Source organism: Pleuronectes platessa, chromosome 3 (assembly GCF_947347685.1).
Source record: "Pleuronectes platessa chromosome 3, fPlePla1.1, whole genome shotgun sequence".
Taxonomy (NCBI): Eukaryota; Metazoa; Chordata; class Actinopteri; order Pleuronectiformes; family Pleuronectidae; genus Pleuronectes; species Pleuronectes platessa.
Genome location: NC_070628.1, coordinates 25,590,137 through 25,606,596, shown reverse-complemented (window position 1 = coordinate 25,606,596; position 16,460 = coordinate 25,590,137). Strand labels below are relative to the sequence as shown.

The window sequence follows — 16,460 nt, the reverse complement described above, 5'->3', positions numbered from 1 at the left end:
CCACACAATGGCTAAGGAGCCCGAATTCTGTTTAGGATGAAGATTATATTAATGTTGCATATGGAAAAGCAATGATAACTGCTGAAGAACTGCTGAGTTGCAGCACGAAAGAAAAGTTAAATGTCATAAATCTTGTTTTCACAAAAATATTCCGAAAAAATCGGTAATGTGATTAATCATGATTAATCCATAGAAACCTGTGATTAATTTGATTAAAAATTGTAATCATTTCACAGCCCTAGTTTTTACCTTAAATGAAGATTACTTTGCCATGAGATGGGATCAAGGGGATGAAGTACTGCGTGAGAAGTAGAGGCAGAGATATGTAGATAGAGAGGTCTTGATAGAAGACTTTCTTTCTGCTGGCCCCCTCACTAATTCTGCCCTGAGGCAGGGAGGTGAACAACACAAACACAAGTCTTGTCACAATACCAAAAGTTTTGTTTCGTTAAGACTAGAGCTGTGAAATGATTACAATTTTTAATCAAATTAATCACAGGTTTCTATGGATTAATCATGATTAATCACATTACCGATTTTCTCGGAATATTTTTGTGAAAACAAGATTTATGACATTTAACTTTTCTTTTGTGCTGCAACTCAACAGTTCTTCAGCAGTTGTAATTGCTTTTCCATATGGGACATTAATATAATCTTCATCCTAAACAGAATTCGGGCTCCTCAGCCATTGTGTGGTTGAATAAAACTTTTTTTTTTTTTTTAAATCAAACAGAAATTATTTGAGCTTTTTTGTCACACAACCATTAACCACACCATGATACAATCTAATGCCTCTAAAGGCCCTCTTAGCTACTCGTTCTTTAGCCAGTTTGTGAGGCAAACTAACTTTTTCAAATTCTCTGACAGTAAAGCTGACCGCTTCTTTTGCACAATGTGTCCGGCGAGTGAGTCTGGTTTGGCGCATTCCACTTGAACGCCCCTCGCCGACCAACACATGCTTCGCGTTGCGGTGGTTAGGCGGGTATTGCTACGGTGAAACGATAACGTCTTCACGCAGAGTGTGCATATCACCTTGGTTTTACTGAATGTTCGATCTTTGTTTTTTTGGAACACGATCTTCCCGTCCAGAAGGTCCTCAGGTTCATCAGAATTATCCATGTTGTTTGTTTGTTTGAATGGCAGCTGCCGTCTGACTGCATTAGAGCGGCGACTAATGCAGAGGCGGCGGAATTGGAAGGTCCTTCTGCGCATGCGTTAAATGCGTTAAAAAAAAACCACGAATTAATCCTGTAATTTAATCATAACGCGTTAACGCGTTATTTTTCACAGCTCTAGTTAAGACACCAAGTCATGAATTTCCATACTTATACTTTTTCAATACTTTTCTTAATAAAGCGATTCACTCTATCTGAGCCTGTGGTACCAGACTTCTGTAGTAAAAATGGTCTAGAAAAATTAGAGTGATAAATTTGTCATAGCAGAGAGCCTAATTAGTTTGTGAGGCTACCAGTATTGTGCAAGCTAATCCTGGATTTGAGCTTCATCGCCATGAAATGCCAGACTTACGATGTCATTTATGTTCATTATTTCAATGCAATCAGATAAAAAGTGTTTCTGTTGACTGCTTCCTTGTCTGTTTGTTTAATATTCATGCATGTAGGTGGGTTTCTGACAATGTACAAGTAGCCTTCATTTTACAGCATTAGACTATAATTTGGATTATTGTAACGATCAAGGTCATAACTTGTTAACTTAAATACACAAATAGACATGTTATTAAAGCTGGTGTTCCCCGGTTGTCATTCATAAAGTACAGATACTACTACCTTTAACAGCTGAGTATTACGATATCTATCTAGTTGCAACACAAACACACAAGCCTGACTGAGATCCATTCACACTGTACAGGTGTAAAACTTGTATCTTTCCTAAGTAAAAACTGCAATATTAAAAAACGCTGCTGATATTGTATATTAATTTAACACAAAATCTAAATAATTGCATTTCATAGATTCAAATATTAAAGTATTGCAACACTACACCTGTAAATGATAGCAGAAAGCAATAAGGTTTTCATATCACCATAATTTCTCCCTAAACTACCAAGAGATTTCTATATATGAAGTCGTAACTGTGTTAATGAGTGGTTTTAGAATCAGCTGCAGTTAGTCCTTGTGGAGTTAGTGGGTGATCTGATGCAGGTTTGCCGGTGAGTAAACAGCTGTGGCCTGCCAAGCCAGCTGATTTCATGAGTGTGAGTTGGCAAGCATGCGGTCTCTGTTTCTAACAAGTATAAAGTGAACAGTACAGCTGCTAATATAATAATAAAATGTATTTGACAAGTTGGGCTTGAGATTTCCCTTTCCTTGAAAGGTTGACACAGTCAAACCAGTTTTGTTAAATTCACGTGTCAAATCCAAATGAAAGAGTTTTCCAAAAGCCCTATGTGGATTTACTCAGTCTTTCGGAAACAGATCCAGTGTGAGCCACAATTTATTTTTTCATATATATTTTTGGGGCATTTCGACGTTATCAACAGGAAGGAACAAGTTGTGGAAGACACAGCAAAGGGCTGGTTGAGAACCAAACTGAACCACTGCTGCTGCAAAAGGACTTGAGCTTCTATATGCGATTCCATTGAAATTAATGAATGTCATTACCAAATTTAGCCACTGTTCATGTCGGTCTAATCAAGCCATTAGGAAGCTGTTCACAACATTGTCGACACAGTATGTGGGTGAACAAAGGCTGTGTAGGGGCTTTAAAATACGGATGCATTAACCTGTAAAATAAAAGTTTGATGTTATATGTGACCTTGAATAGTCTCTAACTGCAGCCGTTTCACATAAATAAGTTAACCTGACCAAAGTAACAAGTGACCTAGCCTTAAGACACAGAATAAAAGAATAACTGATTCCATCTGAAAAGTCATTCAAACCCTAGATTATATTTAAGTACAGTTCTACCACATATGGTTTTTTTTTATATTCCGATTCATATATGTCTTCAGTGACAAACACATGTGCAGCACAGACACATACAGGCTTTCAGCCAGGTATACTACCTCCTCCACATGCTAACCCATTGTAAAGGACATAAATTATCTGTGTGTGTGTGTGAGCACGCATTCTTGTCTTGGATCTTGTATTTGTTTTCTGAACGCGCAGACTGAGTTAGACTTTGTTCTCTCCAGGTCTAGTTGAAGTGTGTGTTCAGGCTATGTAAACACACACACACACACACACACACACACACATTCAAAGACTTGCACAGAGGCAAGGCAACAGCAGTCTACTACTGTGTGACCTAGTTATGCACACAGGAAAATTGAAGAGAGACTGAAGACGGCACAAGGAAAAGAGTGGAGTGGAACGGTTCTATTCAGACTCATCAGGTGATTTATCCTGACTGAAGCGATGAGGCTCGTTGATCATCTGATTGGTCAGTTCACAGGCAAATAGTTGATTCTGAAACAAGAAGTGAGAGACAGAGCCTGGATATACAAGAGGCAGAGAGAGAGAAATAACGAGAGGCTGTTGTGACTTCAGTTAGTGGGATGTGCTCTGGTGTGGCCATCGATCTGCACAACTAAGGACATCTGGAGCACAGAGCACACAGGCTCACACACACATACACACCCGCTCAGTGGGTTCATTCCTCCCAGAAAGACACACAAAACTCCCCTTTCAGTATGTCAACACACACACTTAACACACACTCATTCACACTGATGCATGTGTGTGCAGCCAGTGAGATCCTGGCATCGCTGCCAAGTAGCCATCAGGGCCCCTCCACTGGCCGCCACAGTGATCTGTAACCATAGCAGCCGCCCTCCCTCACCACTGTGGCTCTTGCTCTCTTGCTCCGTCTCTTCCCCCTCAGCTCACAGGCAACAGTGGAGAGAGGGAAAACTGTTGAAATAGAGCAGGAAAAAACTGCCATTCCTGCTACTAGAGCATCCATAAATCTCTCTGTGTGTGTGTGTGTGTGTGTGTGTGTGTGTGTGTGTGTGTGTGTGTGTGTGTGTGTGTGTGTGTGTGTGTGTGTGTGTGTGTGTGTGTGTGTGTGTGTGTGTGTGTGTGTGTGTGTGTGTGTGTGTGTGTGTGTGTGTGTGTGTGTGTGTGTGTGTGTGCGCACCCCCGTCTGCCTTCACGACAGACTCTGGCAGAGGCACAATCCAACTGGTTTAGGCGCAGCAAATGGTACACTCGCCTTCTGTGGCATATTGCCTGACCCAGCCAATCAGAGGAGTGTGTATGAAACCCACACAGATGTATACGCACTGTACGCTGTCTGTCTTTCTAGTCGTTCATTCACCCTATCTCTGTGTCTCGCTCTCTATTTGATGTTGCCCATGTAGAGTTTTCCTCTTTTGTTGTTGAGGACAGGTGTTAGACACAATCTGTCTTTATCTTTCTCTCTCTCTGTGAATGCACACACACACACTCGTACACAGCTGTCAGGCCCCTCCTGGTGACCATCTGGCCACGAAACCAGGAGCCACCCCCCCTTCACTCTTTCTTTCTCTCCGCTCTTTTCCTCTCCTGTTGTGCTAATCTTTTTTTCGTATCTGCAGCAGATCATAAACTATGGATTTGATTACTTTCCCATGCAGCATGATATGAACAGTTTGATAGACATTCCAGACAATGATTGGCCACCTTCCAAAATGTGGCCAGATTCGAAATGAACAGATCAGGTGACCAGCAATGTATACTAGTAGAAACGTCCCAATCATTTTTTTAACCTCTTCCCAATCTAATTAATTTAAAGCAAGGGTTGGTTATCCAAGATGAGCCAGCAAGAGGAGGGTGCACACAGGCAGGCAGATCACTTAGGCCATTTTCAGACATGAAAGTCTGGAGAATTGGGCCCTGAGTTTTTGCGGAGTTTGCCTTTCACACATGCAAAACGCAGATGGAGGTTTTCTGAACAGACACCATCAGAACAGCGACAGGGAAAGAGGCAGGAAGTGACGTATTGGCTCCACCGGTCTCAGCTAAAGTGAATTTACCTTCTTCTGGCGCTGGATTTGTCTAAATCAAGGGAAGACTTTAAACCTGTATAGCGTTCATATAATGTATTTTTTTGTAATTTTTTTACTTAAAAAATTACTGTGTCCCCCAGTGGTTACTATAATATAAATGGAGAGAGGAGAGTAGATTAGTGTCTGTTGTGCCATGAAAGTTTGGACAGGATGTGCACAGACTTTCTTTATCATCCGCAGAAACAAGGTCAAATGTTTATTTGGGAATGTAAGTGTGACAAGATTTGAACAGAACAGCAAATAGGATTTTTTTTTTTTTATACCCTTTTAAGACAATTCTATGTTAATGAGGTGTCTGAATCTCTTTTATTGGCATCCTGTCAATGATAAAACCACTGTTAGCCTGGGTAGAGTATAGGCAGAGATTCACTGTCACCGGCTTACCCTCTACCACAACCTGCCACCAGTTCTCAAACAAGGACATGATCCCCCACTGGCTTCTCACAAACAGGCAATATCATTTGTTTGGCAGAATAATCCAAGCACACTCTGAACCTTTGCTGGATTTCTCAACCACATGCCATGGTCTTCATTAACTTATTTTATTTATCATCATGGCTCAGTTGTCATCTGTTTGGCCAACACTACATGAAAGCATTGTCAGGAGAAAGGGAGGAACAGGAATTATTCCAGTATGGGAGTGTTTATGCAGTATTCCAGAGTGTTGTCCCCTACTGTTAACCTTGCAATCACAGCATTCTAATATTTAGCTAGTCTAAATGTTATTTGGTCTCAGATGAAAGAGCTATTCCTTGAGGTAATGTTGTACCTTTTTCCAAGCTTGCAAAAATGAGAAACAAACACAGTTGGATGAGCATCAATGTTCTACTTTTAATGCAGATACCAGTGGACACCAATCTGGATCCGTGTATGTGTAAAAGGACGCGGCCATTAGTCTGTTCCTAGAACGCGATAGCATAAGTCAATTTATATCCATACTACTACTATTTTTTTGTTTGAAAACACATCAGTCTGCTATGGATATGCCTTGCGTCCACACTTCTCAAGTGCTTTAGAGATAAAATGTTTGTGTTGGGATTAGCAGATTCCACTTTGGGACCCAGTTTGTCTGGTATCAAATCAGGAAGAAGATTGGAGTGGTTTCTTTTACACAGATACCCAATGTTTTTAAAGCGCTATTAGGTCAACAGTTGTTGTGGTGGGAACTGTGCTTTCATGTCTCTCAACAGAGTTTTTTAACAATTTTCCCATTCTGGACCAGAAATATGTAATTTCACCATCTGATGCAAACTTGTCCCACTAATCATGCAGTGTTTAGTTTAGTCCTTTTTCCCTCTGTCTCCTTCTCTGCTGTGTGTGTTTTGTTTGTAGCTGCTGGCTGAGCCCATGTTGTTGAGTAAGAGAGGGAAGGGGAGGAAGAAGGGATGTGGTGGGAGGGGGGGATGAGAGAGCGAGAGAAAGAGAGGGGGTGGATCTGTTGATTTACTAAAGACTCAAACATGACCAGTCTCCCCTCCCACACACCCACTCACACTTCCTCCTTCTCCCCATCAGTCCCCTTTCCTCTCTTCCTCCCTCTGTCTCTCTCTCTCTCTCTCTCTCTCTCTCTCTCTCTCTCTCTCTCTCTCTCTCTCTCTCTCTCTCTCTCTCTCTTCCCCCCCCCCATCCCCTCCTAGTGTGATGGTACAGCTCCAGAAACAGGAAGGAGCCGCAGCTCTATAAATAGAGAGAAGCTGCTCAGTCAGGAACCAAACACACACTCGTGCACAGGCACACACACACAGTTTACCCTCTCTTGTTCTCTCCCTCTCTCTCTTTCTTCCCCCCACCTCTCTCTTTGTTGTTTCTCTGCTCTCTCTGCTTGCCCTTTTTCTTACTTACACTTCATCTCTATAATGTAAACACTCCAACACACAAACTCACACACGCAGACACTCACACATGCAGAGTCCCAGGAATATACATACACACACTAAAAGACAAACATGCACACAGTCCTTGGCTCTGATTGTAATTAGTTGTGCGTTCAGTGGTAATAGTTTATACATATTGCTCTTTATCCCCCCTCACACACACACACACGCACACAGACACACACACACAGACAGACACACAGGTCTCTGATATTGAATTGTGGGGTTAGGGATAGAGAGAGTAGAGGGGTGTTGGTGGCCACTAGGTTTTTATGACAGGTCAGCAGGTTTGAAAGTGCTGATGACACACTTAAATGTGCATGCTCACTACCCGACCTTACTGCACACACACTTATAATATATATGAGAAAGAGCTGCAATAAACCACATCACAACAGTGTATTATATTGTGTGTGTGTGTGTCAGGCTTCTACCTGGCCCTGTAGTGTAGTACAGTTACTGATAGTTGTCTGATATCAACTCCTCCTGAATAACAGTGTGATAACATTCCTCATCTTTGTGTTTGGGTGGCATGGTGCTGCAGTGATTAGCACGGTTGCCTCACGGCAAGAATGTTCCTCAGTTCTCGTCGTACTGTGGTAGATTGGGGTTAGTTTAATATGAGTCTTTTAAATTGACCATAGTTTTGAATAAGAGTGTGGATAGTTGTTTGTCTCTGTATGTTGACACTGTGATACCCTGGCAACATGGCCAGGGTGTAACCCACCCTTTTCCCAATGTCAGCTGGGATTGGCTCCATCTCCCCCCACAACCCTTACTTGTTAAGAAGACACCTTAATATCTCAGCTCAGAGCATTTGCATAAGAACATCATTGTGCTTTTAATAAAGTTTTTATTTTGACTGAATAATAAACAATCAACTAACATCAAAATAAAAATAATCTTATTTGCAGAAGTGAAATTAGGTTAAAAAAAGTATCTAAGGCTTTAATTGTTTTGAAGAGTGTGTGTGTGTATTCAAATCAGGGGTGTACAGGTCCCCGGTGTACAGGAGACAGACAGGCAGGCGCTTTCTCTCTCTCACTCTCTTTAACACACACACACAAATACTCACACGCACACACACACCCTTCTCTGGGACGACGGCCAAATCGTTCTTTTGTTTGTACCTTCCTCTTGTCACTCAGAGTTTTCTGTCCTTCACTCCCACAGACTCTTTTTTTTGTGTTCCTTCAATGCTCAGTGTTCAGGGATCTGGTTGGGAAAACTAAAAACCGTGTTTCTGAAAAGGTCGACATTCATGAAGAAAATTTCAGTCTTACATCAATAGTCGTACAATAGTGTAAAGTTTGCCTAGAATCTGTGGGCCTCTTCACAAATCCTGTGTTGTACCTAACCTATATGCCTCGATGTACGAAGAAGACAAAGGTATAGGCAAGTGTTTCCCCTATGTTTTCAGTCTTTATGCTAAGCTAAGCTAACAGCATGGTTTAGCTACATGTTTAAAGACATGAGAGTGATATTAAACTTCCTGACTAGAAAGCAATTACATGTATTTTACCTTCTGCTCTATGACCACAGAATCAGGCCCAAAATTCTTAATGCCAACAAGTGCTTTCAGTGTTGGGCAAAGTTTCAAACCCTTAATGTCTTGATCATTTACAGAGCAACCCCCTTGCCATATTCCAGTATCTTGCTCAAGGACACTTCAGCAGGATGGATGCTTGCTGACACGTGCTTGAAACTGTGTCCTTGAGATGAAGGACAGACTCTCCTGCCTGTTTGGCCTTTTGATTTACCCTCATACAATCCTCTTCTGGTCACTGAAGTGAGTAGTAATGAAATAACACAGCTCGATATTTTAAAAATGGATGACAGACTCTGTCTCGCTGCAAGCCCAGACAAAACACTCCCCCCCCCAACCTCTGGTCACATTCAGAGGATTTACCAAGGAACAGTGAGATATCATCATTGGCAACTGCTTGTGGTTTCTTTAAAAGAAACCAGACAATCGTTCACTCAGGTCATCTTGTCACTCTTGTCACTTTTCTATAGAGGAAATGAGTTTCGAGGTAAACAGTAAGGTATGCATGTCACTCTGGACGGGGGGGATTGTCGCAAATTGCTCGAATAATAGCTTATGTTCTACACAAGTTAACAGTTGTTTCATTGTAAAATGCAGAATTTAACCACACAACAGCTGTTAGCAACAGGTTCAGCAACGTTTGGAATTGATTATCCATGTTGTGTTTAACACGACAAATCAGCGAAGGCTACGTTGTACCCCAAAAGACCCAATCAGCAAGCGGTTTTGAGTCATTCTTGCTAAACATCTCTATTTCTGCCCAAGACTAAAACACTGCGCTGTAGTTTTCAAACTTCTCCTTTAAAGGCTCTACAACTCCAGAGTAGCGCGGACACCAGGTGTATCAAATTTAGCGATATGGACGAAGCAAAGGTTTCAAAACTGCTGTTGTCATGGAAGAAATCTTGATGGTTCAGTTTGTCAGATTTAGGTGAAAGGGATCTATTTGCAGAAATTCAATATAAAATAATCCTGTATGTTTTCACTAGTGTGTTTCATCTAAATTGTACGAATTGTTGTTTACCCTAAAAAGGGCCCTTTATATTTAAATACTTTTGATTTATCTTGGTAGCGGGTCCTCTCTACGGAGGCCGCCATGTGTTTTTTACAGTAGCCCAAACTGGACAAACTAAACACCTTTTGGAGGTTTTATGACAACTGAAGGTTACCACAGGTTATCTTTCATGTTTGTTTTGGGAAGGGGTGGATGAGGTGAGAGGTATTCAGCTGCAACATGAGACGTCACCACTAGATGTCACTAAATTCTACACATTGAACCTTTAAAGCCGAACAGCATCTGATGATTCCTAAAAGGTGGAGACAGACCTGAGCTTTTTACTGTAAACCTTCTCACCAATACTCTCATACATACACACAAACACATTTACTCATTAAAAACTTGTTTGATTTAATTGACTCATTTCACAGTCTAGTGGGCCAAACTAGAAACACACACACATACGGTCCATAAATAGTTCACAGTGGACTGCACCAGAGAAGTCTTATACAATTTCATGTTGTTGTGTTGATTTTCTAAACTGGCTTTCAGTTATCATGAATTTTTATCTTCTTTAGCAGCGAACCCTTTAGAAGAGCCCCACGAAAATCCTGATGTTGAAATACACAAAAATATCTAAAAGCTTGTATGTTTATTTGTTTTGACCAACCAGCCAGCAGAGAGAGTCTGAAGAATATCATAATAGAATGTGTGCCTGCTAAGTTTGTGTGTCTGGTAAACACCGTCTGGTAAAGTGAGTTTTCTTGGATTATGGTAATCACCTGTAGTTTGTCTGGGCCTTTTTTTAAATTACTTACTTGGTCTGTAAATCAGAAGCCCACTATACATGTGGGGTCCGACAGCTTTGTGGCGACCAAAATGCTGTGCCACAAAAGTTTAACTAGCTTTTTGATGGTTGAGACTATATATATATATCTATATATATATATATAGTGTGTGTGTGTGTGCGTGTGCGCGCGTGGCTATATCCTGCTTGGTTTTTTGACGGACTGTCCCCTGCGGTCAGAACAGTGAGGAGATGATGTAGCGATGAGAGAGGCAGAGTGAAAGAGAGAAAAGGAGGGATAGAAGTAAGGAAGGAGGGCGCGAGGAATGGCCATATGGCATTAATGAAATACATTATCTTCACAAAGCATGAAACTGCTGATTAGATTTACTCCAGTTTCAGTGATTCATATCAGTAATGATATAAGAATATGTTTTTGATGAAACGTGGGTAATCCTAGGTGTCCAATGTTACCTGTTACCTTCATATTGAGAGACGTGTCTGTCAGATTCCTTTACATTTAGTTTGTAACGCGGAGAAAAACAAATCCCCATATTTTGTCGACGCAGATGTCTTCTTTTAATTTTGGGACTTTGGTTTGAATTCGACATGATGCTCAACCTTTAAAGCAATGAAGGTCTGAGGAAGGAAAGGAGGAAGGGTGGTTGAGAGTGAGTAAGTGAGCGAGAGGAGAGGAGGAGGAGCAGGAAGAAGGATGCAGCGCAGAAAGCACCAGAGCAGCAGGTTGCTATAACAACAGCACCTTAGTGGTTCCATCTCTGTCTCTATTCTCTCCCTCCCTCTCCCACTCTGATCACCCTCTCATCGTTTGCTTCCCGCTGTCATCTTGCGCGCTATGGCTTTCCATCAAGCCACCTATCTCCTCCTCCCCCCTCCACCTCTTCTCTCCTTCACAGTCTCTCCTCCTCTTCATCATCATGTTCTGGTGGCTCCTCCATTCAAAGGAGAAAAGACCATCTGCCTGACAAATAAATCCCTTCTTCCTCCCCACATGTGTGCGTGTGCCTCTTACCTTTGTCTCTCTCTATCTTTGTCATTTTCCCTCTGTGTGTGTCTGTTGTGGGAGCCGACAGAGGAGCAGTCAGCAGGTGTTTATGTCAAAGAGTACACAGAGAGAGACACGGAAAGGGAAACAAGCGGCGCTCTCTTCCTTTTTCTCTTCCCCCTGTCTTTGCTCTTTTACATCCTCTCGTCCTTTTGACGCCGATGCTCTTTTTTTCTCCCTCTTCTCTCGAGCACTCCAGCTTGATTAAACTACTTCAAAATTCTTTGTCTCTGCGACTCTCTATCTTCTTGGACTCGTTCCCTCGCGCGTGCAAGTGCTCGTTCCACTCAATTCACTTCACTTTAAACGTGTTTTATCGCTGTGATTGTCAAAGGAATGAAAATATTGTCAGGTTCTGTTTGCAGTGCATGACAGGTATATTACTGTGTAATTCAGAGGTGTAATTAGGTTGGTAATTGTGCTAAAGGAAACAAATGATTAATTAACTACAGTTAACATAAAGCATTTTGTTAGCAGCTCGCAATATTGTCATTCACTCTCTCACGTTCCCTCAGGCTATGGCGTGCTGACTCATACAGGACTGTGCAGACGGAAGCACAGTCCATCTTTTTTTCTCCCGTCTGAATACATTATTTCTATTTCATTGTTTCGGTCTCGATATACAGCATTTTATCAAGAAGGTTAAAATGATAATGTGTTCTTTTATAGGTGTGTGTGTGTGTATGTGCAACCTCTGTGTGCATGTTAGCACACATGCGTCTGTGTGGGAGGGTGCTATAGTTCACACCACCTGGATAATTATGGGAGTTTTTATAGGTGGGCTTTGAAAGACGAGTCTGTTATTATCAACATGAGTCACTGGCATTTAGGGAAAGCCTGCAACACAGACACGCACGCACGCACACACAAGCCCACAAGCCTGCATACAGGAGACTTGAATTATTTAAACACATTGATTGCAGGACCACACACACACAAATGCTCAGACACGCAAATGCACAAACACACAAAGTTGATAAAGCTATGTCGTGACAGTGGAGATTCGTGTTTTCCTGTGTTTTTCTCTGTGAGCGTCAAAGCCACACACACACACACACACACACACACACACACACACACACACACACACGTGTACTTCTACTTCTGCTGGCCAAAATATCCTCATGCTGTAAGGTAAAGGAACCCACACAAAATCTTTGTAGTTTTTGGCTGTCAATACCAATAACAATTAGTATTGATAATTAGGCTGACTGTCAGTCATAGTGAAGCACACAGGGGAAAGACAACTTGATAGCCCCCATCACCAACACACAAACACACACAACTCACACACCACTAAACCAAGAAAGACAAAAATATGATGATTTGTGTGCTTGTGATGTGGTGTGTGTCTGTTTTTGTGATGTGTTGTGTGTGTGTGTGTACGTACGTACGTCTGCCAGCTTGAGTGGGTCCACCTCAGGGTCAGAATACAATCTGAATATATTTTGTTGTTCCATCTGAATAACAAAGAGCTAAGCATGCGTTTACACACACACACACACACACACACACGTATCAGTGGTGCTGCCTTTGTGTCTGTGTTTGACTCTTTCACATGTGAACGCTGGGAGTGTAAATGTTATGATATATTTGAAGATTTGAAGAAGATTCTGCAGCTTCTTTAAACACACAAGGCTGTTTGAAATGTAGATCTGTTCTGTATATACTGTATGTATGAAAACTAACTAAGTGAGTTTAGATGCATTTGGAACACTTCTCTGCATTTGTGTGTGTGTGTACAGTAAATTGAATGAGAGGATGAGATAGGAAGGGCATTTCAGAGTAAGAAGGGTTGAGTAATTTAGAAACATTACAAATGATTTTTTCTTCTCTGTGTGCTGAAACATCTTGTATCTTCATCACATGGGCTTCGGACGACCATTAACGTAGTTCTTGTTTTGTAAATTAGGACATTTAGCTCTAAATGAGGAGCCCTTATCTGCCTACACATGTCCTTGCAAGAATATAAAAAGTAGGGCTGTGAAATGATTACAAATTTTAATCAAATTAATCACAGGTTTCTATGGATTAATCATGATTAATCACATTACCGATTTTTTCGGAATATTTTTGTGAAAACAAGATTTATGACATTTAACTTTTCTTTTGTGCTGCAACTCAGCAGTTCTTCAGCAGTTATCATTGCTTTTCCATATGGAACATTAATATAATCTTCATCCTAAACAGAATTCGGGCTCCTTAGCCATTGTGTGGTTGAATAAAACTTTTTTTTAAAAATTAAACAGAAATTATTTGAGCTTCTTAGCCATAGGATGGTTGACATTTTTTATATTTTTTGTCACACAACCATTAACCACACCATGATACAATCTAATGCCTCTAAAGGCCCTCTTAGCTACTCGGTCTTTAGCCAGTTGGTGAGGCAAACTAACTTGTTCAAATTCTCTGACAGTAAAGCTGACCGCTTCTTTTGCACAATGTGTCCGGCGAATGAGTCTGGTTTGGCGCATTCCACTTGAACGCCCCTCGCCGACCAACACATGCTTCGCGTTGCGGTGGTTAGGCGGGTATTGCTATGGTGAAACGATAACGTCTTCTCGCAGAGTGTGCATATCACCTTGGTTTTACTGAATGTTCGATCTTTGTTTTTTTGGAACACGATCTTCCCGTCCAGAAGGTCCTCAGGTTCATCAGAATTATCCATGTTGTTTGTTTGTTTGAATGGCAGCTGCCGTCTGACTGCATTAGAGCGGCGACTAGTGCAGAGGCGGCGGAATTGGAAGGTCCTTCTGCGCATGCGTTAAATGCGTTAAAAAAAAACCCGAATTAATCCTGTAATTTAATCATAACGCGTTAACGCGTTATTTTTCACAGCTCTAATAAAAAGGATTAAATAAAACCCTGTCCATAGAATTCATTCATTGTACAATGAATTTAGTTTGAGCCTTTACCAAAGGTGTGAATCTTAAATATGGGCTCAGATTTGGGTGGATGGATGAAATGTGTGCCCTGGGAACCTTTCATAAATGAGGTCCCTGCTTCCCATCCTTCACTTTAATAGCATCCACTATTTCTTTGCCAACTCCATTAGGGTTTGAAATTAGCGAGAGTTAGGAGAGAAATTGAGATTGAGAGCTTACTAAATTGCACAGGAACTTCAGTTTTTATCGTTTTACTTTTTTTCGTCATACTCTATTTGTTGTAATTTTCCATTGTTTATCCCAGTCTATATATCTTCTTATATTCTACAATTCTGATTGTATCCATTCACGCTGCAGGCAAAAGCCAGATGTTGCTGTGCTTTTTGATTCGTGAAAGGAGCTTTAGATACTTCACACTTCCATCCATCAGCAGTCAAACAGATTTGGTGGCTAACTGTCAAGCTAGCCCCTGCTGAAATGAGACAGTTTCCCCTATCAGCATCACCATGTGTGATTGCTGTTTTCAAATATATCCACTAAAAGGTTGTGTTGGTGAAGGACAATACTTGTTTGTTGTAGATTAAAGGTTAACGTAGTTAGATCTTTAGATTTCTCATGTGGACATGGACTTGGTTGATCCTAGATTCTGTTTCTGTTAACTGTGCCTCGCACCTCTCCTGTTGGTTCTCAGTTTATTTTTGCTGTCCCTCCATGCCTCCACTCCTCTCCCACCCAGGTCTATGATAGTGATTACCTTAACTGCCAGCCACCGTCCATTAGCACCCTGTTGTTATCTTGTCTGTGCCATGGCAGAGGCACTTACGTCTAGGCTAAGAACGGGTGTGGATTTAGCTGGGGCAGCTTAGTCGCTTATTGGCCAATTCTAATGGATGGCAAGAATACTGTAGCTGTTCTTTTTCATCTTTCCTTCCCTCCACTGATAACCCGGAGTCCAACTTGCTAGGTTGCAAGTTTTCTCATTGCTTTACCTTGTCCTATACTTCATGCCTATCTGCACACATGCATATGTGTACCGTGTTTAAAGGATGTGCTCCATATGAGAATTCAGCCAGATTGAGTCCTTGCTGAAAGAACAATTGATTTGTCTTAGGGATATTGTGATTTCCAGCACACCTCTTGTATTCTAATGACAGTCGTGTAGAGAGGAAGCAGCCAGTTGCCTAATTGATTTGGTATCTCATGTTGTTACCATCCCTAGCACCTGAAGACCCAAAACATTTTTCGTACTGTGAACACTTTTGGTCCTAATCTCTTTTCTTTTTCTTCTTTGTTTCAGCTCCAGGAAACTGTAAAGAGGAAACTTGATAGTGCACGATCGCCCCTTAATGGAGACCAGAACGGCATCTGTGATGGAGGCAGCTACTCACCGACCACCAAACGGGTACGGAAGGAGGGCTCTGGTGGTTTGGACTCACTAACAGGCCTCCCGAACAACAGCAACAGTGTACCACCCATTTCGCCTTTGCATCACCAAATGGACATTAAGCCATTACTTGGTGGGCCCAACACTTCCACCGGAAACAACACTACAAGCAGCAATGGCAACCATGTTGGCAGAGCATCAGATGAGCTGGGGAAGAACGGTGGCAGCCATCTGCCAGACATGAAGCTGAACGGCTCACTTGACCTGGAGGACAGCTTCGGCCTCCTCAAAGATCTGAAACAGGAGCCGTTGGATGATGCAAGCGGGATGGAGTCCTCGGATCCCCAGTCTCTGTCCAATCAGAACAAACTGTTCTCTGACATCAACCTTAATGACCAGGAGTGGCAGGAGCTGATCGATGAGCTTGCCAACACTGTGCCAGAGGATGACATGCATGACCTCTTCAATGAGGACTTTGAGGATAAGAAGGAGGCAGAGTTTGGCAGGCCTGCAAACAATCAGACACCCGGCCCGCAGGAAGCAGCAGGGAATACGACGGCACCTGGAGGGGGGACAGCGCCGGCCGCAGCCCTGCCTCCTCCTCCTCAGCCCCAACAGGGAGGTCCACAGGTTCCCATAGGTTCGCCACAGGTCAGTGTTTAAAGGGTCAACATGATGTCTTATGACTTGCCCCGAGATCAATCACATAGTAGTTGAACTCGTAACTTGTAACTCACTTGTTAGTACTAGTTAAGGGGATTGTTAGCATGTGCTTGTAACAGACACAATAAAGCTCATTGTCACTGTGTCCAAACAGCAACAGTACATAAACCATGTTTAAACTGCATTTAATTCAAATTACATCTAAATTGTGTTGCAAAGATAACATCCTGTTGAAAGATTTATTCGATTA

At 41.9% G+C, this 16,460-nt stretch overlaps 1 protein-coding gene across 1 annotated transcript in view; it reads left to right on the top strand.

Annotated features, from left to right (window-relative positions):
* maml3 (mastermind-like transcriptional coactivator 3) overlaps window positions 1-16,460 on the top strand; it is a 108,383-nt gene that overhangs the window by 37,652 nt on the left and 54,271 nt on the right. The window contains exon 2 of the mRNA XM_053418378.1: window positions 15,461-16,198. Within this exon, the coding sequence (XP_053274353.1) occupies window positions 15,461-16,198 (738 nt within the window). The remainder of the gene's footprint in view (window positions 1-15,460; window positions 16,199-16,460) is intronic.